Source organism: Trichosurus vulpecula, chromosome 5 (genome assembly GCF_011100635.1).
Source record: "Trichosurus vulpecula isolate mTriVul1 chromosome 5, mTriVul1.pri, whole genome shotgun sequence".
Taxonomy (NCBI): domain Eukaryota; kingdom Metazoa; phylum Chordata; class Mammalia; order Diprotodontia; family Phalangeridae; genus Trichosurus; species Trichosurus vulpecula.
The window spans coordinates 176,692,046-176,718,287 of NC_050577.1; the positions used below are offsets into that span (position 1 = coordinate 176,692,046).

The 26,242-nt window shown below is 37.8% G+C and overlaps 1 protein-coding gene across 2 annotated transcripts in view; it reads right to left on the reverse strand.

Annotated features, from left to right (window-relative positions):
• The window catches only part of ARNTL2 (aryl hydrocarbon receptor nuclear translocator like 2), a 66,183-nt gene extending 43,341 nt beyond the window's left edge, over positions 1 to 22,842 (reverse strand). Inside the window, exons 1-7 of one of the 2 annotated variants that reach the window (XM_036760375.1) lie at positions 22,823 to 22,842; positions 21,296 to 21,346; positions 18,823 to 18,980; positions 11,339 to 11,418; positions 8,996 to 9,088; positions 6,788 to 6,905; positions 5,172 to 5,315 (exon numbers count right to left, since the gene is read on the reverse strand). In XM_036760375.1, coding sequence (XP_036616270.1) covers positions 5,172 to 5,315; positions 6,788 to 6,905; positions 8,996 to 9,088; positions 11,339 to 11,418; positions 18,823 to 18,980; positions 21,296 to 21,346; positions 22,823 to 22,842 — 664 coding nt within the window. Of the gene's footprint in view, positions 1 to 5,171; positions 5,316 to 6,787; positions 6,906 to 8,995; positions 9,089 to 11,338; positions 11,419 to 18,822; positions 18,981 to 21,295; positions 21,347 to 22,822 lie in introns of those variants that run through there. The other variant, XM_036760374.1, reaches the window with a different exon arrangement.
• Positions 22,843 to 26,242: the final 3,400 nt, after the last annotated feature.

Here is a 26,242-nt window from a genome sequence, read left to right on the forward strand (position 1 = left end):
ATAGGAGAATCTGGCTGCCTTCTATTAGACCAGGCATGAAAGAGATTTGCAAACCTACAGAAAACAGTGATTCTCTTCTCCCCAAATTTTTGTTTTGGAAAATAATGGTTATTTTTTATTTTTAAAATGTGATTTATGTTAACATGTAATAGATTTATTGTTATTTTTAAATAAAGGTTTTTAAATTTATCAGTTTTAATTTTGAAAACAGTAAAGATAAACAAATATAACCCACCTAAACATAAAGCTCTTTGGGGTCCTCAATAATTTTTAAGAGTGTAAAAGGGTCCTGAGACCAAAAAGGTTGAAAATCCTTGATCTAGTTTTCACAGCTTTTTTATCCCTTTCAGTGTCTAGCAAAGGGCTTTTTCCATGGCACTTTTCCATGGTTTTTTTTGTTTTGTTTTGTTTCTGGCAGGGCAGTTGGGGTTAAGTGACTTGCCCAAGGTCACACAGCTTGTACATGTGTCAAGTGTCTGAGGCTGCATTTAAACTCAGGTCCTCCTGACTCGAGAGCTGGTGCTCTACTCACTGCGCCACTTAGCTGCCCTGTGGCAGACATTTTTAAAACATCTGTTAACTTGAAAGTAAATATGAAGACAGAATGTGTTCACATAGTAGCCAACGGCTTTGCCATAAGTGAAATAAATGAACTGTCAGAGAGGTCAAAGGGAGGTGGTATAAACTCCTTGGGGGCAGGCACTGTTTCATTTTCCCAGGTAGCTAGTTGGCAGGGTGGATAAAGCATTGAACCTGGAGTCAGGAAGACCTGAGTTCAAATCCTATATCAGATACTAGTTGTGTGACCCTAGGTAAGGCAAATCACTTAACCTATGTATGACTCAGTTTCCTCCTCTGTTAAATGGGGATTAAAAATAGCACCTGCTTTCTAGTGTTGTGAGGATATAATGAGATAATTGTAAAAGCTTTGCAAGCCTTAATAAAGGGCTATACAAATGCTAACTATTGTTATCATCATTTTTATCTTTATACGTTTACATTTTTCTTTATAGTTTTATATTTTCTCTTTATATGTAGGGTCAGGAAAGGCATCTTGGAGGAAGCATCTGAGTTGAGCCTTGAAGGAAGTTAAAAATTCTAAGACATGAAGTGAATGAGGATTGCATTTCAGGAATGGAGAATAACCTAAGAGCACATAGGTGGGAGATGTGGTACCTTATCAGGCAAAACGAGAAGGCCATTTTGGCCAACCGCAGAAGCATGAGGGATGGTAGTATGAAATTAGTATGGAAGAAAGGCTGGATCCAAGCTGTGAAGGGTTCTGAATGCTAATTGGAGGATTTTTATATTTATCCTAAAAGCAATAGAGAATTACTAAAGATTCTTGAGCAGAGAAGGGATATGGTCAAACCTGTGTTTTTGGAAGACTTTTAATAGCTGGACAGACAGATGGATTAGGGAAGGAAGGGCCGGAAGAGGGGCATACAGCTGGGAAGCTATTGTTGCAATAGTCCACGTGAGAGATGATGGAAACTTGATTTGTGGTATGGGCTGTATGAATGGAGAACAAATAGATGAAAAAGATGCTGTGGAAGTAGATTTAGCATCCGATTAGATGTGAGGGGAAGGGGGATTGAATATTTAAGGATGACTCCTAAGATGCAAACCTGGTTGGTTAGCTTCTGGAAAGAAATTTGGAAATATACCCCCAAAGGTACCAAACTGCTCATATTCTTGACCCAGCTCTATGACTTCTAAGACTATCCAGTGATAGGATTCAGTTGGTTCGTACCAGTTTGGCAGAACCAGTACCTAATTTTAGGTTGGGTTCAGCGAACTGGTTGTTAGGGGGTGGGGCAGGGCCTGCACCTGCCATGTCAGTGGTAGGGGCAGCGCCTTGGCTCCTTTCCATGGAGAACTGGTTGTTAATTTATTTGAATCCCACCATTGACTATACCCCAAAGAAATCAGAGAAGAAAAGGACCTATATGTACAAAAATATCTATAGCAGCTCTTTTTCATGGTAGTAAAATATTAGAAACCAAAGGGCTGTCTTTCTATTGGAGATTGACTAAACAAATTTTGGCACATGAAAATAATGGACTATAATTGTGCCATAAGAAATGATTAACTGGATGATTTCAGAGAAAATAGGGAAGACCTCTATGAATGAAGACGAAATATGCAACTTGCCTCCTGTCAGAGAGGTGATGAACCTAAAACAAAGAAACACACATTTTTGGACATAGCCAATGTAAGACTTTTTCTTGCCAGACTATGTCTGTATATGTTTAGATTTTTTTTCATGTGCTTAACTGGGAGAGGAAGTACTGGGAGCAACAGATTGATAAAATTAAAAAAAATAAATTTAAATATCTGGATGGCTGGAAGTGTTGTAGTGCCCTTAATAAATAAAGACATTTCCAAGAAGGATGAATTTAATGGGGAAGGTAAGGATTTATCTTTTGACATTTTGATTTTCAGAAGCCCATCAGGAGGTTGGAGCTCAACAGAGGGTTTTTGTTGTTCAGTCATTTCAGTTATGTCCAATTCTGCATGATCCCATTTGGGATTTTCTTGGCAAAGAAGTTTGCCCTTTCCTTCTCCACTCATTTCATAGATGAAGAAACTGAGGCAAACAGGGTTAAGTGACTTGCCCAGGGTCACACAACTAGTAAGAGTCTGCGGCCAGATCTGGAACACATGAAGATAAGTCTTCCTGACTCTAAGCCCAGCACTCTATCCACTGCACTACCTAGCTGCCCCCAAGACAGAGTAGGGCTAGATATACAGATTTGGGAATCATCCAAATAGAAATAATACTTGAACCCACAGAAGCTGATAATAAGATCACTAAGAGAGGGTGTGTATATATATATATATGTATATATATATATATATATATATATATATGTATATAAGGTGCCCAGAACAGAACTTTGAGAGACAACCACAATTAGGGGGAAGGGATCTGGAGTTTTACCTAGCAAGGGAGAAGGAACAATCAGACAGGTAGGAGGAGTGAAGTGTTGAAGAAGCAGAAAGTTATAGGGTGAAGGAATGGTCAACTGTGTTCAAGGCAGTAGAAAAATTGAGGAGGATGACTAAGAAAAGGCCAGCTTTAACTACTAAGAGATCATTCGTAATCTCAGAGTGTGGTTTCCATGGCATGGTAGAATCAGAAGCCCAAGTGTAAAGTGAGGAATGAGAGGTAAGGAAGTAGAGGCAAGGAATAGACAGCTTTTTTTCTAAGAGTTTAATAATGAAATGGAAGAGAGAGATAGGGGATGATGCCTTAAGAGAGGAGAAAGGTTGAGTGAGGTGGTTTTTTTTGTTTGTTTGTTTGTTTTACAGATGGAAATGACCTGAGCATGCAGCAGCCAATGGATAAAGAGAGCTTAAATCAAGAATGTACCCTGTGCATGGGGAAAGGGTGGAAGCTTCCAGAGAAGGGAGAGGATGGAATGATGAGATAAAAGGCATAAGTAGAAGAGTTAGCCTTGGGAAGGAGAAGTGGCACATCTTCCTCAGAGATTAGAGCAAATAAGAAGAGATTGGGAGATGACATAAAAAGAGTTTTGAGGTGTAAATTGGAGGAAAGAGGTCACCTTATAAGTACTGCTAAGAGGGCAACAGGGGCAGGTTAGGAGGTCTAATAAGGGAAAAGAAGTTTTAGAATAAACGACATAAATTTGTAGTGGATTAAGTCAGCACTCAAGTATGATTTCTTCCAAATGCATTTCAAGCTTTCTGACCTGAGCTGTTTGGTTCCTCTTTAGGGAACCTGATGCTTTATCCCACTCCTACCCCCCACCCTCAGGCCTCACAATATTAAAGCCAAACTTAGTGCAGACACAGGGGCGGATACAACCCACAACAGTTCAGAACTCCTGAATTTAAGACATCTACCAGCATCAGCTTCCTCTATTATAGACAGGTTACCCATAATCATTTATGCTTTCCCCTGTAAACTGTCTTGCTATATTTTGCTATATTGACATTTACCACAAAAATTATCATGACCCATTCTTCTTATTGGATTCAATTTGCACATAGAATTAGTGTATTTCCTGCCAAACTATGATAATTTATACTTTATCAAGGTATCAAAAAGGCAACTCTAGTGTAGAATTCCTTCATATATCCCTCTTTGTGTACCAAGATAAGGAGATAGACAGACACAACATTGGTACTAAGAATGTGCACAGAGCAAAATACACTTTTCTAATAAGCCAATTTTATGGAAACCAAGAGTCTTGCACTTAATTTACTTAGCATATAGTCATGGTCAAAATCCAAAAGGGCTCTGAAAGCCCTTAAATTTCCAAACTAAGTTTCATGGATAAAGAGAAAAGCAATTCAATATGAAAATGTCCACAAAGAAAATCTGTAAATGGATCACAAGGAAATATAACCAGAAATTTAACAAAAGAACTGATCTTATTATAAAACACAAAACTTACACTAGAAGAAAATGAGTGTTTTTTGGTAATAGTATAATTCTTAATATATTTTTGAAAGGAACTAAATTTCACTAAAAGACTTGTAATTTGATGTTTTTAATTGGAAGAGAAGGGAGTACAAGATAACTGTCTTCAAAGTATGTGAAAGGCTATCATATGGAAAAGGGATTAGACTTATTTTTCTTGGCTAAAACTAGGATCAGTTGGTAGAAGGTGCAGAGATAAGTTTTAGCTTAATGTAAAGAAAATCTTCATAACAATTAATTCGAATCAAGTTCCTTGGGAGGCAATAGGTTCCACTTAACAAAAGGCTTTCAAGCAAAGACCACTTGTTTCAGATGTTGTAGAGATATGGGGAAGTTTTTGAATTATGAGTTGAAATAGATAGCCACTGAGGTCCATTCCAATTTGGAGATACTATGATTATAACTGTCACTTCTACTCCTTCCCCAATTTTCCTCTTTTGATCCAAGTGAATAGATTTTCACCAGCTCCTTTAAGATGGTGGGGAATAGGATGAAGTGTTGATTTGATTCTGGAGTGAATTTGATGAGTCTGAATAGCCAACATGGACAATTAAGTTAAATATATTGTATTCCTCCTCTTCTAAAGAGGCTTTTGCCTGATTGATGTTGAGATTACATCTCATTTTGTGTGGTTACTACCTAGGGACATTTTATTGTGTGGTTACTACTTAGGGACATTTTATTTTCAAAAACAAAATCACTTGATATTTCAAAAAGATACCTTTCTTCTTTGAGTTGGGTAAGCATTCCTGTTCTTCTTTGATTGATGATCTATAAGACTTTATCCGACAAAAAAAGGACCGTCTTGCACCAGAATACAGATGAGTTGTTCCAGCAGGGAAATTTGCTTGGACTTGAAAGCCAGCTTTCACAACACATACGGGTGAGAGAATGATCAGAAAAAAAAAATGTTTTCAAGTAATAATGAAATTTTTGTTCCCTAACACTTTTTAACCACTTCTTACATTTCTCTGTTTACAATAAATGAAAAAAATTGCCTTTGTGCTTTAATGTAATAACAGCCAAATGTAAACAAAATGACTGCAATATAGATCCAAAAATGGCAGCTATAAGAGAAATATATTTTAATTTTATGTAATCTCATTTTGAATTTTAAAAGCTTTCATTTTTTTCTTTGAATTAAAAACATTTTTGAAGGATAGAAGGAATAATTAGTTGACATATATATTTCAAATGTGAGGGGAAAAAACTCCCAAGTAAATAGATAATAGTGATCAGCTGAAAAAAACCCTATTTTTTCCCCACTTTATATTTCACCATCATTTTCATACTTGAAGGATCTATGATTTCATCAGTGTGGAGCCTCTCTCCACTGATACAGATCATGATTAATTAAAAGTATAAGTCAAGTAATGTATGAGATACACCAATGAACTTGATCATGAGCCTGTTTAATGACTTGTTTTGACCAAAATAATAAATTATATGGTAGCCGTATTGCAGGTGAGGAGCCTCCTGGAATTTAGCCAAGCTACTCCTCACACACGACTTACAGTCTATCACCAGACCTGTATACAAAGCCTTTCTGGTTTGATAAGGTCTGCTAATGTTCTATTGGCATAACCTTTGAGAACCCATGGTCCCATCCACAAGAAGAGGAGGCATCAGAAGAGATCTTTGGTAGAGGTGTTCTTTTCTTTCCTTCCCTTCAATGTTTCTCTCTCTGTCTCTGTCTGTCTGTCTCTCCTATGATATAATTGGTATCAGGATTTTTCAGTGAGAAACTTCCTCTGCCATACTAATGCAGACTTGCAGCTTCTCTACATCTTAGATTGTTAGAGAGTTTCCTGGGGAACTGAGGGGTTAGGTGACTTGCCCAGGGTCACACAGCCAGTATGTGTCAGAAGCGGAATTCAAACTCAGGTCTTTATGACTCTGAGGTCAGTTCTCTATCTACTATTAATTCTTTTCATATATTACAAAGGCATGAATATTATATGATCTAAAGTCTATTGAAGTTTACTACTTAAAGCTGCATGGCTCTGGGTGAGTAAATCATTATGTTTTGGTAAATGAATACAAGAATACCACAGATAAATGATGGTTGCTGAGTATGACAGCAGAACAGGACTCTGATTCTTGAACACTTTTTCCATCTTAGAGAGAAAATATTTGAAAGCAAAAAATGTCACTTTGTTATGCAAAATAAAGAACTTTTTGATACGGCTTTTAAAAGAATGTTTATAGATTTAAATAGCAGAGCCTAACAATGTATGCATATTTGAATAAGTTAGTACTGTGTTGTATGAACGCTTGATCTTAACTTTTAAACAACTAATCATAGTCTTTTAAAACAATGATCATAGTAACACTTACTTTTGGCATCCATCAGCTTCTCTCTTGGCGAAATATCAGAAGAAGAAAGCTGCTCCTTTACTTTGGCAACATCTTTTGGATGTAAGTAGTCAAATAAGCTTTGTCCAGTCAAACTTGCCTAATTGGAAGGTAGACAGTTCATTTCAAAGCAGTACAATAAATCCTACTCCCACTTTCCCTCCCAGGTACACAAAATAAATGCAGTTACTTTTGTTGAAGTTCATAATAAACAAAGAAGTTTTCATGATACAGTGTAAACTTAAACTAATCCATTTTATGTTTGGGGTAAATATTATTCACTTCCTCTACATCCTCTCCCTAGTCCTCCCCATTCCCCTGCCCACCTCTCCGCCAACAGTCAATAGAACTGATAAATTTAATTTCAATGTAGTACCATACATTTGCATTCTAATCACACTAGGATATACTCTAAAGTCATTTAGCCCAGAAAAGTAGGAAAGTATTATAAATTAAAATGTGGCAGACAAAGACAGCAGTGATTCTATGAAGTAATTTATAATTCTAGTAAAGAACAAAGTATTTCCAGTAACGAACAAAGAGATGTGTAATGCCAGATACAAGCCAAACCAAATCTATGACCAAAATAACAACCCAGCTGTCCTTTGAGTGTGCCATATGATTCCTTCTTCCATACCTTTGGCTCACACCATTTCTGAAACCTGGAAAGCTCTTACTTCATCATCTCTATTTCTTTAATTCCTACTCATCTCACTCCACTTCCTTTCCCGACCACTTCTACCTACAACTATTTCTTTTATGACTCCTTGTTGTTTGTATACTATTCTAACTGCCTGGAACATTCTCGCCTCTCTTCTCCAATTACATAAGCCCTAACTTTCTATGCCTTTGTGACAGAGTAGAAAGAACCAAATTATACAAAGAATTAAAGTTGTAGGTTAATCAAAAGGCAATGGAAATGTATGCATTTGGTGTGAGTAGGTTATGATACATTATTGAAGAGGAATTGAGCAGAAGGAAGTAGCATAAAAGATAATCATCACAGAGATGTGTAATCCAAAAAGGACATGGGCTTATCATGTAATGTAACTTATGGCTGTCCAGTGAGCTCCATCGAAATCAACAAAATGTCAAGAGACCCGGAAGACCAACAGGTGACAACAGAGAGGTGATGGAAGGGGCGTGAAGAATGAAATACACATTCTTGGACATAGCTAATGTATGGATTTGTTTTGCTTGACTATGTTTATTGGTTATTGGGAAAAATTTGAGGGGAGGAGTAGATGCAAAGGGGAAAATAATAATGCAAAAAAAGAATGATAAGAACATCAGTGAGGCATTTTTTAAGTGTACAGAACAGAATAGAAGGAAGTGCAGAAGGAAATCCTGACGAGCAGGACAACTTTGGAACTAACATGTGGAATGTATAGATACTTAGAAACTTAGCTATATATGATGGAGACTTGTGATTCATGAATAATCCTCTTTTTTCCATTCTCTGTATTTGGAAATGCTCATGTTTGTTGGTGTTTAGCAAGCTCAGAATAAAAAAGTTTTAATTTTAAAAAAGGAGACCTAGAGGAAGACTCCTTGTACTTTGAGTGTATCCCTTGTGGACAATTTGTCTGAAAACACGGACAAGGACTGTACAGGATGAAAACTCGTGGATGGATTGTGGATAAATTATAATCTATGCTGTAAGAGGAAGTACTCACGTGGAAGACATCACAGATCTATACCAGTATTGAAATCCAGTCAGATTCTGATTAGTGCAAATAACGAATTCCCTTGAAGTCACTTTATTTGAATTTACTCTACATATTTCCATTGAATTAGAACCAATTACAATCTTTCATATAAGCATAACTTCAAATAGTGAGAATTCAAATATATGCAACTACTTCAGGGGATTTGGTATTCCCATTAATCCAACCTACCTGTTTTCCAATACAACAGTTTCTTAGTAAGCAATCTAACCCAAAGGTATTCATTAGTCCTTGAGGAATGAAGCCACTGCCATTATCATAGTATTTTACTCAAGGTCATATTTTGAAACAGTATCATGCAAGATTATATTGGGAACTTTCTTAATAGGAATGCTGCTTTTGGAATTTTGACATTAATGAATAGAAAGAAGTTACTTAGGTACAATATATTTGTTCAAAAAAGTTAAAAATGAATTGTTGTAAAACTAACTACCCTAAGTTTTTGAAAAGCAGTGTGACATACCTGATCATAATTAAGAGTTTTGGAGACTGATTTAGAGACAAACAGAATTTTTCCTCGATCACATCCAACAACAAATAGGAACCCATCTGCAATCTATAATAATGATGATAATAATAATAATGTTACAAGTAATTCTTTTTCACATTTTGAAAGGTTTGATTTTGAAGAAAATATTGTGGCCTGTACAATAAACAAGGTCTTCATTTATTTTAATTTACATCATAAGAAAAATTCAACAAAACATAAAAGATAACCACGGTATATATGATCCTTAAATTAAATCTAAGCATAAATTCATGCTTTTGAAGTGGAAAGAAAGTGCAGACATGGAATGCATTGCACTGGTCTCAAAGGTTATCCTATTTCTTTTCATAACAATTATCCTTACATCATTTCTAATGTATCAGTGATATACACTTTGGGATCACATTTTTATTTTAAAAGGGGTTAGAAAAGTTTGCCAGTCTTTCAATTAACAACACTTGTAACTTGACCCTAGTTGTTCAGACCACATGAACAAAACACCTACTACTGTCTATGGACAATGTATTCTAATTGCAGGCTCACACTTTGAGGGGGGACCGAACCTCTTGAAAGTTAACCTGAAAATCTAAATTCCATTAAAATACCCTGCCTTTCCTCTTCCCCCTCACTGAAGCAAATAGGAAGTGATTACCAGCACATAAAGCATCTTTGAATTTTATTACAACCAGCTAGGTGGTGCAGTAGATAAAGCACCAAGCCTGGAATTAGTTCAAATTTGAACTCAGTCACTTACCAGCTGTGTGACCCTGGGCAAGTCACCCTGAGGCAGCTAGATGGCACAGTGGATAGAGTGCCAGGACTGAAGTCAGGAAGACTCATCTTCTTGAGTTCAAATCTGGCCTCAGACACTTACTAGCTATGTGACCCTGGGCAAGTCACTTAACCCTGTTTGCCTCCGTTTCCTCATCTATAAAACAAGCTGGAGAAGGAAATGGCAAACCACTCCAGTATCTTTGCCAAGAAAACCCCAAATGAGGTCACAAAAAGTCAGACAAGACTGGAACAACTGAACAACAACATTTTATTATTAAATTCTTGCACAGTCAATACTTCCTAATTAAAAAGATAATCAGCATAAATTGGAGTTTAATAAACAAGATCAGCATGATGTTAATATATGACAAGAAAAGTAAGAACTAGTGAAAACAGTACTAAATAATATTGTATAATTCGCTTTAAACATTCTATATGTATATTCGAAGGTTCAGTAGGGAATATGGTTTAATAGCTTCGGTAATAATTTTTTACTACAAAAGGAGCTAGAAAAGTAAGCTAATCTCTCAGCTATCGTCATAGCTTGAAACTGGTAGCTCAGATCACATGGGCCAAAACAACTACCAACACACACGACCTGGTTGGTGATGCTACTGTTTCCTAATCATAGAAAGGATCAAGTTTTGAGGGATAAATCAAGGGGATAACTTTTGAGAAAGGTGAATCTAAAGCCCAAACATAGGAAATGAAGATGACAGCAAATGTCCCAAGTCATTTGCCGACAATCGCTTAATCAGAGATTATATATAGAGATACAAGTACTGAAAGAAGAAAAAAATAGATGGGTAAATTTTGAGGAAGTGGGCATGGGGATGAGAAAATAATAATTAAAAAATAATAATAGATAGATTTCTGTTGTTATTCAGTCATTTCAGTTGTGTCTGACTCTTTATGACCACATTTTGGGGTTTTCTTGGCAAAGACACTGGCGTGGAGTGGTTTGCCATTTCCTTCTCCAGCTCATTTTACAGATGAGGAAACGGAGGCAAACAGGGTTAAATGACTTGTTCAGGGTCACACAACTAGTAAGTGTCTGAGGCCAGATTTGAATTCAGGAATACAAGTCCTGATTCCAAGCCCAGCACTCTATCCGCTGCGCCAACTAGCTGCCCATTTATATATGTATGTATGTATGTACATATATTTCTTTAATGTTTTCAAAATGTTTACATACAGGAAAGATCTCTGGGCATCAGGGCAGCTAATGGAGTCAGGGTTTGGGAGGAAGCATGAAAGCACCATATGCCTTAGGTAGAACGCTGGGCTAATGATAAAGGAAGAACAACCACAAACTACCTTACCTCACTTTTTCGCTTAGTCTTGTCTGCTCACACTCCCTCTCTACCTTGTTGACTCTGAAACTCATATCCTATGTGCAAACCTGCATGTTTTCTTTTTCTATAATAAAGAAAGCAGGGCTCATTGTTCCAAAGAGGAAGCAAGTTAAAGACCTTCCCTCCACAGTCAAACAAAAAGGAAAGGCAAATAAGGACGAAGATGGAGGAAATATATATCTTGACTTACCTTGAGGATTAAATGTCTCAGCTCATCATCCTGTATAAATGTAGGCTTGTAATTATCTCCTGCATAAGAACCGGTAGAGCCTAAAAATAAGAAGCAAACATGAAAAGATCCTGAAAACACATCGTAGGATGAAATATACATTGTTTTCCAGAAATGCTTTTTAAAACAGTGGATTGTCATGAAGCTCATAAACAACTATATATAGGACTTACAGTGCAAGCTGGCAAAAGGAGTTCTGCTCCTTGAGGGAAACCTGTTTTTCCCCCTAATCTGAAGTGAAGGAAATATAAATGACTCACTCTGGAACTGTGATTGTATGAGATATGAGACTGTATGTGACTTACCTTTTAGGGTGAGAGTGTAGAGTCAATTTGGGGCAGCTAGATTTGCACAACAGACAGAGGGCTGGGCCTGGAGTTGGAAAGACTCATATTCCTGAGTTCAAATCTGGCTTCAGCCACTAGCATGCGACTCCGGGCAAGTCACTTAACCCTCATCTGTAAAATGAGCTGGAGAAGGAAATGGCAAACCCCTCCAGTATCTTTGCCAAGAAAACCCCAAATGGGGTCACAAAGAGGTGGACATGCCTGACAACAACTGAACGACAACAAAAATATAGTCAAAAGATTTACCTAAGGATAGGACCTGAAAGTTTCATTTTTACCAGAGTGGTCCCTAAAAGATCATAGATTTAGAGCTGGAAAGGATTTTAGAGGCCTTCAAGTCCCTTAAGTACCTCATTTTACAGATGAAGAAACTGATGGTGAAAGAGGTTAACTGATTTGTCCAGGATTACAAAATTAGTAAATATCTGGGTCAGGATTTGAACTCAGGTCTTTCCTGACTTCAACTCTTTATATATTGTACCACCTAGCTGCCTTACTGAAGTAGTCATCCTTTTTTCTTTGTATTTTGTGAGAATTCCTTATTTATTTGCTTTCGAATGACAAATTAATAGCTATTTCTATTAACATATTTCTTAACTCATGTGCAAAATAAATAACATGCTTCTTAACTCATGCAAAACACAATGAATGCTTTGTATGTAAAGAATTTTTATTTAGTTCAATAGTCAGTGTTTAGCACATAGTAGGTGCTTAATAAATGTTCATTTATTTCTTTGTTCAATATACATACAATAAAATTATATCTATCAGCATCTTTACTTCTAATATTGTTTGACTGAAAGTAAAGTAAAGTAAAGTAGCCCAGACTGGATACGCAGTTTTTCTGTGTTCAAAATGTCACAAAGGGAAGCAGTGCCATGGAAGTGGACACTATTTTCAGGATTGTGGTGCTCCAAGTAAAAACAAATTACTCCCTACTCCGGAACATAACACAAGCAACGTAGCATCATAGATTTAGAGCTGGGAGGGGTCTCAGAGGATTTCTAGCCCAACCCTCTCATTTTATAGATAAGGAATTAAGACTCAGAAGATAAAATGACTTGCTGAAGGTCATGGGTAATAGGAAGTGTCCATCCTAAGTTGGGTCTAGCTCTTCGTGACCCCATTTGGTTTTCTTGGCAATGATACTGGAATGGTTTGTCATTTCCTTCTCTAGCTCATTTTACAGATGAGGAAACTGAGGCAAACAGGATTAAATGACTTGCTCAAGGTAACCCAGCTAGTAAGTGTCTGAGGCCAGATGTGAACTACCCACTATTCACTGTACCACCTAGCTGCCCCTAAAAGACATTATTTTTCTGTCCAATCTTTCCAAGGCCATTCTAGTCTTCAATTGACTGAGTAATTCAAAACTCAGGAACAAAGAAGGATCTGAGGAAATTTTTGTAGTTTAGGTAGAAACTATTTTAATTGTACAAAAACAGAATCACCATAAATTCTGAAGACACAATCACAAAAATTTCCATGAGAAAAAAGAGTTGCAATTGTCTAAAGAGACCACATCACGGAGCTTCCCAGTGAGTTCACTTTAAAAAATGGCACATAAAAGATCTCCTCAAGCTGGTAGAATGAACAGCAGCAGGGCAGCCCAGTTATCTATTAATTATTCTAGCAAGGATTGAAAAAGAAGGGCATCAGACCAAGAAATAATCAATAAACCCAAGGAAAAGTTAGAGTGAGTGCATTTTGCCAACCCAAGTCCACGCAAATAGATAGCCAGAACCTGGGAAGAGGTTCAGTCAGAAAAACTTACTTTACACATAATACCTCACACTCCTGCTCTAGAAATCAAGAAAAAAGTTGTTTTTAATTTGATACCTATTAAGCAGTGCCCTGAAGCCAGAGAGACCTGCAGCCTGAAGCTGCAGAATAGGGCCAGGAAGAGAGAGCCCTGGAGAGACTACAACTATGTTACTGTGACCCCAAGACAGAATCCGAAGCCATAATGAGCTTGCACCTTGGACTGGATTGGCCCAGAGCAGATCACTCCTAGTACCACCCTTGAAGGCAGACCAGACCATCTCATTACCAACTTGTGGAGATTGCTTATTATAAAGAACACTCACTGGCTAGAGCTGCTTCTGTGGTTCGCTAAGAACAGAAGGCTCATTACTCATACCCCAGTTAATACAGATCAATACTAAAGAAAACGTAATCATCCCATCAAGAAGTACAATCTTACACAAGTAACAGATCCCTTGAAAATCAGATTGGATCAGGCAGAGATCTGTGACTCCATGAGACAACAAGAAATACTAGAACAAAAGTTGAAATAGAATAGAAACAGTTGAAATAGAATAGAATATGAAATAGAATAGAAATATGAATATGAAATATGGAAATATGAATAGAAAGGGAAATATAATATGAAATAGAATAGAAATAGAACAAAAGTTGGAAGACTGAAAAAAAATATCAGAAAATGGAAGGTACCTTCTATCAAAAACAAATGACCTTGAAAACAGGTCAAGGAAGGAGAACTTCAGAGTCATCAAACTAGATGAAAACATAGACCAGGGGCAGGGAACCTGCAGCCTGGAGGCCACATGTGGCCCTCTAGGTCAAAAAGTACAGCCTTTTGACTGAATCCAAATGTCACAGAACAAATCCCCTTAATAAAAGGATCCGTTCTGTTAAACTCGGACGTGGTCAAAATGCTGCACCCAAGGACCCAGAAGACCACATGTGGCCTCCAGGCTGCAGGTTCCCCACCGCTCACCTAGACCATTTTAAAAAAGCATAGAAACCATATTTCAATAACTCAAGAATGAAAACTGCCCAGACCTAAAAGAATCTCAAGGCAAAGTGAAAATAGAAAGAATCCACTAGTCATCTCTGGAAAGAAACTCCAAAATGAAAATGCCCAGGAACCTCAGCTAAAATCCAGAGCTTGGAGTATGACGATCCACAAGTATTTATAGAACAAGGGAAAGAAAGGTGATAGGTAGAGAAAGGCTTCCCACAGAATGGATGATTTGAATGGAATCTTCTGCCTTTTAGCTTCCCTTGCTTTCTGTTATTTCTATGATTTGTTCTTCGACCTACCAATCCTTCGATTTGTTATAATTGCTATTTACTCCCCAATTAATTTTAGTCCTTTCTTCAAAGGTCCATTATTGAATGTAATTTTCATTGCATTGTGGTTTGTAAATGATGTGTTTGATATTTCTACTTTTATGAAGTTGAGGTTTTTGTGCCCTAGGCCATGATCAGATGAAGGTGGGATCAATCTGTTGGAGAAGATATGAAGAAATAACAGAAAATTTCATTAAAGAAAAAGACAATTGAGAACATGCTTTGCATATGCTTCAATTTGTCAGGGTCCTATAAGGCCTAACCTTTCTTTGATTTTTTTTTGCACCACATTTTTTAAGTCTTCCTAATAGTATTTGACATTTTTTGAAAGACTTGAGTTCAATTCAATTCAGAAAGCATTTACTAAGCACCTACTATATGCATAGCATTGTGTTTGCCTTCATGGAAAGTACAGCCTAATGAGGAATAAGACATCAACACATATAGCCCTTACATTTTAGATACATCAGAGAGTTATAAAACAAAATGCTAAGTAAGGTCCAAAAGGGGAAACTCATTAATAACCCGGGAATCAGGGTAGACTTTGTGGAGGAGGTCACATTTGAGTTGAGTCCAAGTTTTGTCAGGGTCATAAAAAGGAACCAGGGGTGTTTAACTTAGAGAAAAGAAGACAAGAGAAATGAGTCTGGAGACTTAATTTTTTTTTTAGAGATTGCCATATGTAAGAAAGGTTAACTTCTTATACTGAATTGAATTGAACCAGGCAGAAGCTAGAGACAGGCATATTTTGGCTCAATAGAAAAATTAACTTCCTGGCAATCATAAGTTCCGTGCAACTGGAGATCTTCAAGCAGAGACTGAATGGCTGATTGTCAGGAATGTTGTAAGGAGGTTTCGCACAGAGGGGTTAGACTAGACTGGTATTTTGTCACCAACATTAAGATACTATGATTGATTTATTACTGGGATAAAAGCTTAAGGAAAATGTTATGTAAACTTCATGGCAACCTTCACTGATGCCAAAAGATCAAGTAATCTATTACACAACAGACTGTGATTAAAAATTGCATCCCAGAAAATTCCCCCAAAAGAAGGCTCCCCAGCTAACTCCCACCACTAACCATTCTGCTGCCATCACCAGGAGCATCAGGACATTTTCGCCACCCATTTGACCTATAGAATCCCTGCCCTACTCTATCTTTTAGTATTCAGCACACATACCAAGGTCAGCTATTTAGACCTATGAGAACTACTTTAATAGGTCTCTCATGGACAGCATGGTGCTGTAGAAACTGCACTGAATCTGGAATGAGAAGACCGGGTTTCAAACAGAGTCTTTGGCAATTAACTACCCGTGCAGCTCCCTCCACACCTCAAGACTTTCCCAGGATATCATCCCTGCACTGGCTATAATCTCCTCCCTTCCTGATCTAGACCCATTGGGGAACCCATTCAATCTACACTATCCTTTCCTCTTTGCCCCCTTGTCTGCTGATCATGCCTTGCCAGACCTCAACCTTGGATTACCTCCACTACCCACCACCTTCACTCCTATTCATGCTGCTGAATCAAGCTGGAGGAAGCCACAGATCCATGCTGGTCTACTACAAATTTATGTTATCTAAACTCAACTGGGCCCTCATGTCAACAAGGCAAGCCTTTACCATGACACAAAAATGCTATCTACCTCCAGAGAGAGAACTGGTGAACTCTGGGTGCAGACTGAAGCATGCTTTTTTCACTTTATTTTTCGTGTGTGTGTGTGTATGTATGTGTTTTGTAACATGGCTAATATAGAAATATGTTTAATATGTTTTGCAGGACTTCACATGTACAATCCATATCATATTGCTTGCCTTCTCAAGGGGTGGGAAAAGAGCAGGGGCAGAAGGGAAGGAGGGAATTTTTGAACTCAGAATTTTAAAAAATGATTGTTAAAATTTTTTTAAAAATGTATTTGGGAAACATTTAATGAAATAAATAATTAAAAAACCCAAGGCAATACTTTTACTCCTCTCTCATTGATTCTCTATCCCACTCACCACCAGTGTCTGTTCTAAACCTTCTTATTTTTCTTCAAGTATCCCAAGGCACCCCCTCCTTCTACCCTTGAAAGCTGAAAAAATTCACTGAATTCACTGAAAAAAATTGAGGCCCTCTATTAAGAGGCCCTCTTCTTCTCTCCTCCTTATGGCACATCCCTCTGACTTCTCCCCATTTTCATCTTTACTCCAGCCTCTAATACAAAAATGATCCTTCTCCTTGCCTGGGCCAACCCCATTACATGCATCCCTGAGCCCCTCTCCTCTTATCTTCTCTGGCAGATGCTCCCACCTTCATCTCCACTCTCTCTCTCTGATCTTCAATCTTTCCCTATCTACTGGCTCCTTCCCTGCTGCCTACAATTAGGTTCATGTCTCTCCCATCCTCAAAAAGCCCTGGCTTGATCCAACCATATATCTCTCCTCTTCTTAGCCAAACTTGAGGAAGCTTTCTCTCCTAGGTGCCTCTACTTCATGTCCTCCCACTCTCTTCTGAACCCACTTTCACCCATCTCCCAGTCTCATCACGTAACTAAAACTGCCCATTACAAAGCTACCAATTATCTCTTCATTGCCAAATTTGATAGCTTTCTCTTTGTCCTTATCCCTTCTGATCTCTCTCCAACATCGGACATTGCTGATCATCTTCTCCTAGATACTCTCTCCTTTCTGAGATTTCCTTTCTCCTGGGCCTCCTTCTATCTGATTGTTCTTTCTCAATCTCCTTTGTTGAGTCTCCTCCAGAGTATGTCCACTAATTGTATGCTAGGGTTCTATTCCTGGCCCTCTTCTCTTTTTACTCTATGATCTTATCATCTCTCACGGGTAAAATTTTCATCTCTATAGAGATGATTCCTAGATCTATATATCCATCCTTATTCTCTCTCTTGGGTTCCACCACCATATTAAACAATTCAAATTGGTTGTCTCATAAGCATCTGAAATTCAACATATCTCAGTACGTTTCTCCCCAAATACTCCCCTTCATACTTAAGTGGAGCACCACCAAACCTCCAGTTATTCAGCTTCGTCTTCCAATCTCCACTCTCGTTCACCAGCCATATTCAACAAGCTGCCAAATCTTATTGGTTCTTCCTGTATGACACTGATTGTTTATGTCCTCTGTGCTCACACAACCACAACCCTGCTTCCGACCCCTATCAATTCTCTGCTACACTTGTGTAATAGTCTTTTATTTGGTCTTCCTGCTTTAATTATCTACCCCCTCTGATCCATCTTTCACACACCTACCAAAGTTATTTGGTCACATCCACAACCCTTTCCATGTCACTTCCCTGCTTAATAAATTCTGGTAGCTCCCTATCACCTTTAGGATCAAATATAAAGTTCCCTGTTTGGCATTTAAAGTTTTTGAAAGCTGGACACTTCACATTTTACTCTTCTCCATACTCTAGGGTCTAGCAATACTGGTATACTTGTTATTCCTCAAATACTCCCTCTCTCATTCACCCCTTCAGCTTGCTCCCCATGCTTAGAAAGCCCTTTCTCTTTTGTTGTTGTTCAGTCATGTCTGACAATTCATGACTCTGTATGGGGTTTTCTTGGTGAAGATACTGGAGTGGTTTGCCATTTCATTCTCCAGTGGATTAAGGTGAACAGGTTTAAGTGACTTGTCAAGAGTCACATGGCTAGTGAGTGTCTGAGGCCAGATCTGAACTCATGTCTTCCTGAATCCAGGCCCAGCGATGAGCCGCTTAGCTGCCTTTCTTCCTCTTTACTTCCCTACTTCTGGACATCACCGGCTTATTTAAGGACTCAGATCAAATGCCACTTTCTGTAGAAGGCCTTCCTAGTCTGCTCAACCACTGGAGCCATTCCCTTTATGGTTCTGTCCTTTTACTCTTGAAAATGACTATTCATTTACATGTCACCACCCCTATTCGTATGCAAGACTAACTAGAGACAGCAACACAGCTGAAAAGAAGATTTAGATCAAGAAATTATCGCATAACTGAAAAAAAAATGCTTCCCCACTCACCTTTTAAGGACTTCAAATGCTGTACAGCCATTCTCAATACGGTAAGTTTGTCCAGCTTACGGGCCATGGGATTGCACTGAGGGATCATAGCAGATAGCTCTTCGATTAAGTTATTCATTTTATCTCTCCTCCGCTTTTCTGTTTGACTATGAGCTTCTCTGAAAAGAAAGAAGAATTTCATTTCAGTGTAAAATTAAAAAAAAAATCTAGTGAGTGATGCAAGAATTATCTTAGAGGATCAGCCCAGAAAGCATATCTATCTAACCTTTCTTTTTCTCCTGCAATACTTGGACAATAGGATAGGGCCATTGGGTCTAACTCCCTCAGTTTACAAAAGAGGAAACTGAAGCATAGAGAGGTTGAGTGACCTGTCCAGAGTCACACAGCTGCTAGGTATCTGAGGTAAGATCTAAATTAGGTTTTCCAGATTCAAAGTCCAGAGATCTAGTCACTACCCCAGGCTATGGATAAAAACTTCTTGGGATTTCCATAAACTCATGAAATTCTTTTTTTACTTTTTTTTCTTTCTATTCCCATACTTCTCTACACATTATTTCCCAAGTAGCTCAAGCTTTTCCATTTCATTTGCCAGTGGTTCATATTAAAATGGAAAATAATGGCCACTGGGTTATTGGCATGGGCAGCTAGATGGTGCAGTGAATAGAGCGCTGGGTTTGGAGTCAGGAAGACCTGAGTTCAAATGTAGCCTCAGACACTTACTAGTTATATGACCCTGGGCAAGTCACTTAACCTCAGGCTGACTCAGTTTCCTCATTTATAAAATGGGGATAATAATAGCACCCACCTTTCAGGGTTATTCCAAGGACCAAATAAGATAATAATTATAATGCTCTTAGCAGAGTGCTTGGTACATGCTAAGTGCTATATAAATGTTCAGAAGAGGATGGTGATGATAATGATGCTGGAAATGGAAGTTCAAGGTGGGTTCCAGACCTGTGATTTCATCACTGTAGGTAACTTACAGCATGAGGATGCCTTCTACCAATGTAGATTAGACATTCACGGTCTTAGAGAGTGGGTGGGGCACTGAGAGCTTCCCCTGGTCATACAGTAAATGTCTGAGGCAGGGACTGACCACAAGTCTTCCTGACTCCAAGGCTAATTCTCTACCCACAACATAAGAGGTATCAAATACTCACTGAGGCAAAACTCCCAAATGCTACCCAAGCAAAATTACAACGTACTTGGGAAATATTTAACAAAATAAATAAAAATACAGTAGAACACAGATAATGTTAACATATGATTTTCTCAGTCAATATTTAGCCAACAAGGATTCTTATGTACTGTTTAATGTTCCCCCAGTTCTATTTGGTTCTGAGTTTTTGCTGCACCACACCATGTTGTTTGTTGTTCAGTAGTTTTTCAGTTGTATCTGACTCTTCATGACCTCATTTGGGATTTTCTTGGCAAAGATACTAATTTTGCTATCTTCTTCTACAGCTCATTTTTTCAGATGAGGAAACTGAGGCAAACAGGGTTAAGTAACTTGCTCAAGGTCACACAGTTAGTAAATGTCTGAATCTAGATTTGAACTCAGGGATATGGGTCCTTCTGACACCAGGCTGGGCACTCTATCCACTATGCCTCCTCTCTGCCAGCATACCATGATGCTTCTCAATATTTGTATATCTCACTCAAATTCTAAGCCCTCATTACCAGATAATTTCTGAACTAAAATATTATTATTGTCCTCATGGCTGTCATTTATTGATTTTTCTTTTTGCTTTCTGACTATGCACTAGCCTTAACACTAAAATGGACCCAGAAGCTGGATGCCAGAAGGTTTATAGAGCAGGACTAAGATAATTGCTTTGAAAAGAAAGCTTGGAATAAACTGTTTCTGTTTGAAGTGCATTAATCATGGGAAGCAGTCAACCAAAAAGATTAATCAACCAGCTTGTGAATTACCAGGGCTGTGGCTTTTCCTGCTGCCTATTTCTGGGCCATTTAGCAATTCTGGGCCTTTATTAGCATTTTCATCAGGAAGTGGGCAAAATGGAGAGGAAACACAATGGAAATGACTCACAGTCCTGCCAGCTAATAGTTATGATACCACTGGTTAAGGTTTGATGGAAGAAAGGGTCAAAACTATTGACTAAAATAATGTTTAGGTATTGTATGAGTATTTCAATCATCTTGCCAATGATATTTAAGGGCTAGCTACATAATGCAGATCTATTTTTCTCCACAATTTCCAAATAATAACACAGTTTAAGGTGCTATTCAAAATGAATTTTTAAAAAATGAGTATTGATTACTTAAGCTGAAATGATATCTAAAGTAATCAAGAAGGGCAGTGAGCGACAGGAAATTACTACTGCCTAGTCTTTTTTTTCTTAACAAGAATAAAAAGTGCAAGTTAAAGGTCAAGAACCGAACCCATTTCTGACAGCATCAACTAAAGACTGTTCATTAGAAACAAATATTACCAAAACATCGACCAACTCACATATTAATGTACCTGAAGGACTTCATTTTCACTTGTTCATCATCTTCCATTCTACAAGAGAATAGGATAAAACACGAAACTCTATGAAAAAGCCTTTCTCGTTAGTCTTGGAAGAGAAATCCAATACCCGGTATTATGAAAGCATGTCTAATCAACCTGAATCCTCTTAAGTCCTTGGTTATAGAAGCCATGACCTGGCACACAGAGCTCTCACCATATCATCACATGCGGGAGCTGTCCTCCGAGGAACACTGCCATAGAGCTCTCCAATCCCTTCTCAGGGATAAAGACAATATTCCAGTAGTTTACCATCTACATGCGAAATTTGGCCTGCCTTCAGCAATCTCTTATCAAGTTTTCCTTTTGGCTTCTTAAGTCCCCAGAAATCTTATAAGACCATATTCTCTACTCCATAAACTCAACAACAGAAACAGAATCACTAGGAATGGCACTATTTCTAGAGATAAAGTGGCAAAAATGATATTTGATCAATAAAATAAAGTTTAATATCCACATGAGCTTGTGCTGTCATAGTGAAGAGGAAAACTAGGCGGGGAAAGCAGAAAGTTTTCATAGAAGTTAAAAGGAGGTTTTTAAATGCTAATTTCACAAATATATTCCATACATTTTATTGTTGTTGTTCAGCCACTTTTTCAATCTTGTCCAACTCTTAGTGACCCTATTTGGAATTTTCTTGGCAAAGATACTGGAGTAGTTTGCCATTTCCTTCTCTAGTTCATTTTACAGATGAGGAAAATGAGGCAAATGGGATTAAATGACTTGCCCAGGGTCATGCAGCTAGTATCTGAGGCAGATTTTGAACTCAGGTCTTCCTGACCCCAGGGCCTGTGCTCTATCTACTGTATCACCCAGCTGCCATAACATCCACACACATACATATACATATGTACATGTATGTATGTATATTTGCATGCGTGTACACACATATATACACACTATATATGCATATATACATGTTATAGGTTACCAATCACTTTCACATACATACATTGATCACAAAGTAATATTTAATCTAATGATAAATACATTGACCCGTAGAATTATCTAAGCCTAAAATAAATCACTAGGCAAATAAGAGTTTTAATAAAAAGTGAAACTATAGTCTCCACTTCTATAGTATCAATGGTGAGTTGGTTCAGTTACTTATGCTGCTATCCATCAGAAATGCAAACATTAGAATACCAGTTAATATGAAATGAATTGATAGTTTTTTTACCCTTAAACATTTTATCAGCTATGTGACTTTTCAGTCAGATTTAATCAATCAGTAAGCATTTATTAAGTGCCTACTATCTTTTAGGCCCTGGAGATATAAAATGAAACAATCCTGACTTGCAAAGGACTTAACAGTATCTTCTAATAAAGGTATTTTTAAAGAAATGATTGCATATTCCAGAAGTAAAGAGGGGCAGTGCTATACAAACAACTTACACATTCATGAGAATAACTTTCCTTTTCCTCTATTAAAACAATTAATAGTTAGTTTGAAAATAGCTGATGATTTACCTGCTTTGTAGATGGTCCATAACAATTTCAACAGCTTCTCTGCAGAAATAAAAAAAGGATGAACAAATTAAAATGTACTTTTTCTCCCCTTTTTTACTCTGATTTCACAATTAGGAGTGAAGCAGAAAAAAAAATTAATAGTAGTGAAAATTAATGATGCTCTCCAGTAGGTCAGCTGGGATCATGGATACATATATACCTATACTTCAATGTATAAAGCTAGATGTTAATTCATTTAAATTAAACAAAACAGGGGCTTTCATCACAGTTATTCTCTATCAAAGTTCAGGATGAATGTGGCCCCAGAGTGTGAAACACAAACACACTGTACTTAAATCTAAACTCACTCTCGGTTATTAATTATGCCTTTGTTTTAGGTGAGCAGTTCTCAAACTTTTTGGTCTCATGACTCAATAAAATTACTGAGGACCCTGAAGAGCTTTTGTTTATGTGAGTTACATCTCTTGATATTTACTGTAATTAAAGTTAAAACTGATACATTTTTAAAATATTTATTTCTTAATTCATTTAACAATAATAATAAATCACCTACATGTTAGCATAACATATTTTATGAAAATAACTCTCTTCCCAAACAAAAAATAGTAAGAAGACTATTTTTACAGATTTTTGCAAATATCTTTAATGTCTGGCTTCATAGCAGACAGCTGGATTCTCCTATCTGCTTCGCCATTCAATCTGTTGTGATAGGTTGTTTTGGTTGAAGTATATGAAGAAAATCTGGACTCATGCAGTTATGTAGTTGAAAAAGGAAAGAGTATTTTAATAGGTAAGTAATGTCTTAGTATTATTGTGAAAATAATTTTGACCTTGAGGATTTCCTGAGAGGGTCTCAGGGACACGTAGGGGTCTTCAGACCATAATGTTAAAAACTGCTATTTTAGGCCATTGGTGACAGTTTGATTTTTGTTGAGACTTGAAGGAAGTCAGGAAAGGCAGTAGGTGGAGACCAGGAGGGAGCACATTCCAGGAATGGGGGACAGTCAGAGAAAACACTGAGAACTGAGAGATCCTGTCTTGGCCATGGAACAGTAAGGAGGCCAGGGTCATTGGATCGAAGAATATGTGTTAGGGGGTTAGATGTAAGAAGACTGGAAAGGAAGGAAGGGGCTAGGTTATGAAGGGCTTTGGAAGCCAAGCACAGTATTCTGTGTTTGATTCTGGAAGCAATAGGAAGTCACTGGAGTTTATTGAGTGGGGTATGTGTGCGTGTGTGTGTGTGTGTGACATGGTTGGACTTGTTTAGGAAAATCACTTTAGTAGTTGAATGGAGGCTGGATTGGAGCCAGGAAGACCCACCAGCAGGCTACTGCAATAGAAGGGGGCATATGTGAGAGATGTTGCATAGGTAAAAACAGCTGGCTTTGGCAACAGATTGGATATAGATGGAGGTGTGGGGAGAGATAGTGAGGAATTAAGGATGACTGCTAAGTTGTGGACCCTAGGAACTAGGAGGATAGTGTTGCCCTCTACAATAGTAGGGAAGGTAGGGAGGGGACTTAGAGGGAAAGATATAGGAATACTGTCATTTCTTGGGCTTTTCTCAGATATGATCTATCTAACTATTGTTATCGTCTCATCCTGCAAAACAAGCAGAATGTCTTCTTCATCAGCATATGATTTCACTGATGTAAGAGTATAGAGATCCTTGTACTATTTTTTGCAGATACCCTTCATTCACTGGTGGTCTACTACATATCCAGCACTCTTGTGTTTTAGGACAGCTTTGTACAGATATTGGTGATTGGTAATTTGCTCATAAAGATCAGGGCAGAAATAAACTCCATTGTGCTGCACACAAACATTTTTATATACTGAAATGCTGATCCATACCAAAACTCAAGGACTATTAGTTTGCAGTCAGTCATCCAGGATGCAATGGAAAGAATAAGCCATGAAGCCACATGGCCCCTAGGTGGCGCAGTGCATAGATTGCCCAGCCTGGAGTCAGGAAGACTCATCTTCCTGAGTTCAAATCTGACCTCAGAAACTTTCTAGCTGTGTGACCCTGGGCAAGTCACACTGGGCAAGACCCTGTTTGCCTCTGTTTCCTCATCTGTAAGAATGAGCTGGAGAATGAAATGGCAAACCGCTCTAGTACCTCTGCCAAGAAAACCCCAAATGGGGTCACGATGAGTTGGGCATGACTAAAAAAATGGCTGATCAACAAACAGAAGGTCATCATTGACGAATGTATTGAAGGAAGTCTTTCATGAAAAATTCTAGCTGAGTCTTGTAGGAAGTGTAGATCTGTCAGGCTAATTGGCTGACTCCCCAGGAGCCACATAAACCAGAGGGGAAGGGTCAGCATTTGATGGGATTAGGCAGTGATCTGACAACTTGAATTTAGATGGACATTATGAATATAGTGCCAGTGAATAGTGTTTGGTGGCATGCATTATATCACATTAAGCCACAACAACAGATATAGAACGGCATAATAGGGCTCATGTGATCGAATTTATATTGCCATCTAAGTTATAAACAAAAAATCCCAAAATATTAATCACTGTAGTTATAACACACTGAGGGGCAGTATCACTTTTGAATCTCAACAAACTTATAAAAGACACTCTAAAAAAGATTGAAAATAAAATTCATATACTAAACTGGTATTATTTTCTTTTTTTAATAATAAGTTTATTTATTTTTAGTTTTCAACATTCATTTTCATAAGTTTTCAGTTTTCTCCCCTCCCTTTCTTCTCCCTTCCCCAACACAGCATGCAATCTGATATAGGCTCTACATATACATTCTTATTAAACATATCTTCACATTAGTCATGTTGTGCAGAAGAATTAGAACGAATGGGAGGAACCATGAGAAAGAAACAAAACAAAACAAAACAAAAAAGAAAATAGTTTTCTTTGATCTGCATTCAGGCTCCATATTTCTTTCTCTGGCTGTGGACGACATTTTCCATCATGAGTCTTTTGGAATTGTTGTAGGTTCTTGCATTGCTGACAAGAGCTAAGTCTATCAAAGTCAGTCATTGCACACTGTGGCTGTTATTGTGTACAATGTTCTCCTGGTTCTGCATCACTCAGCATCAGTTCACATAAGTCTTTTAAACTGCCATTATTTTCAAGAGAGGCAATGTGATATAGTGGATGCACAGCTAGCCTCAGAGTCAAGAAGACTTAGGTTTAAGTATCACCTCTGACACACACTGACTGTGGGATCCTGGGTAAGTCACGTCACCCCTCAATGCTGCAGTCACCTCTCTTAAGAATGCAAATTGCAGATCAAGTACATATCTGCATTGGAAAGGGGCATTTATTTACTTGAGAGTTCCCTACACACATGAAATAATAGGGCAGGACTAAAAGTATTCCCAAATAGTTAATGGTTACATCACTAACACACTATTCTGATACCTTACCAGGATATGGAAGTGAC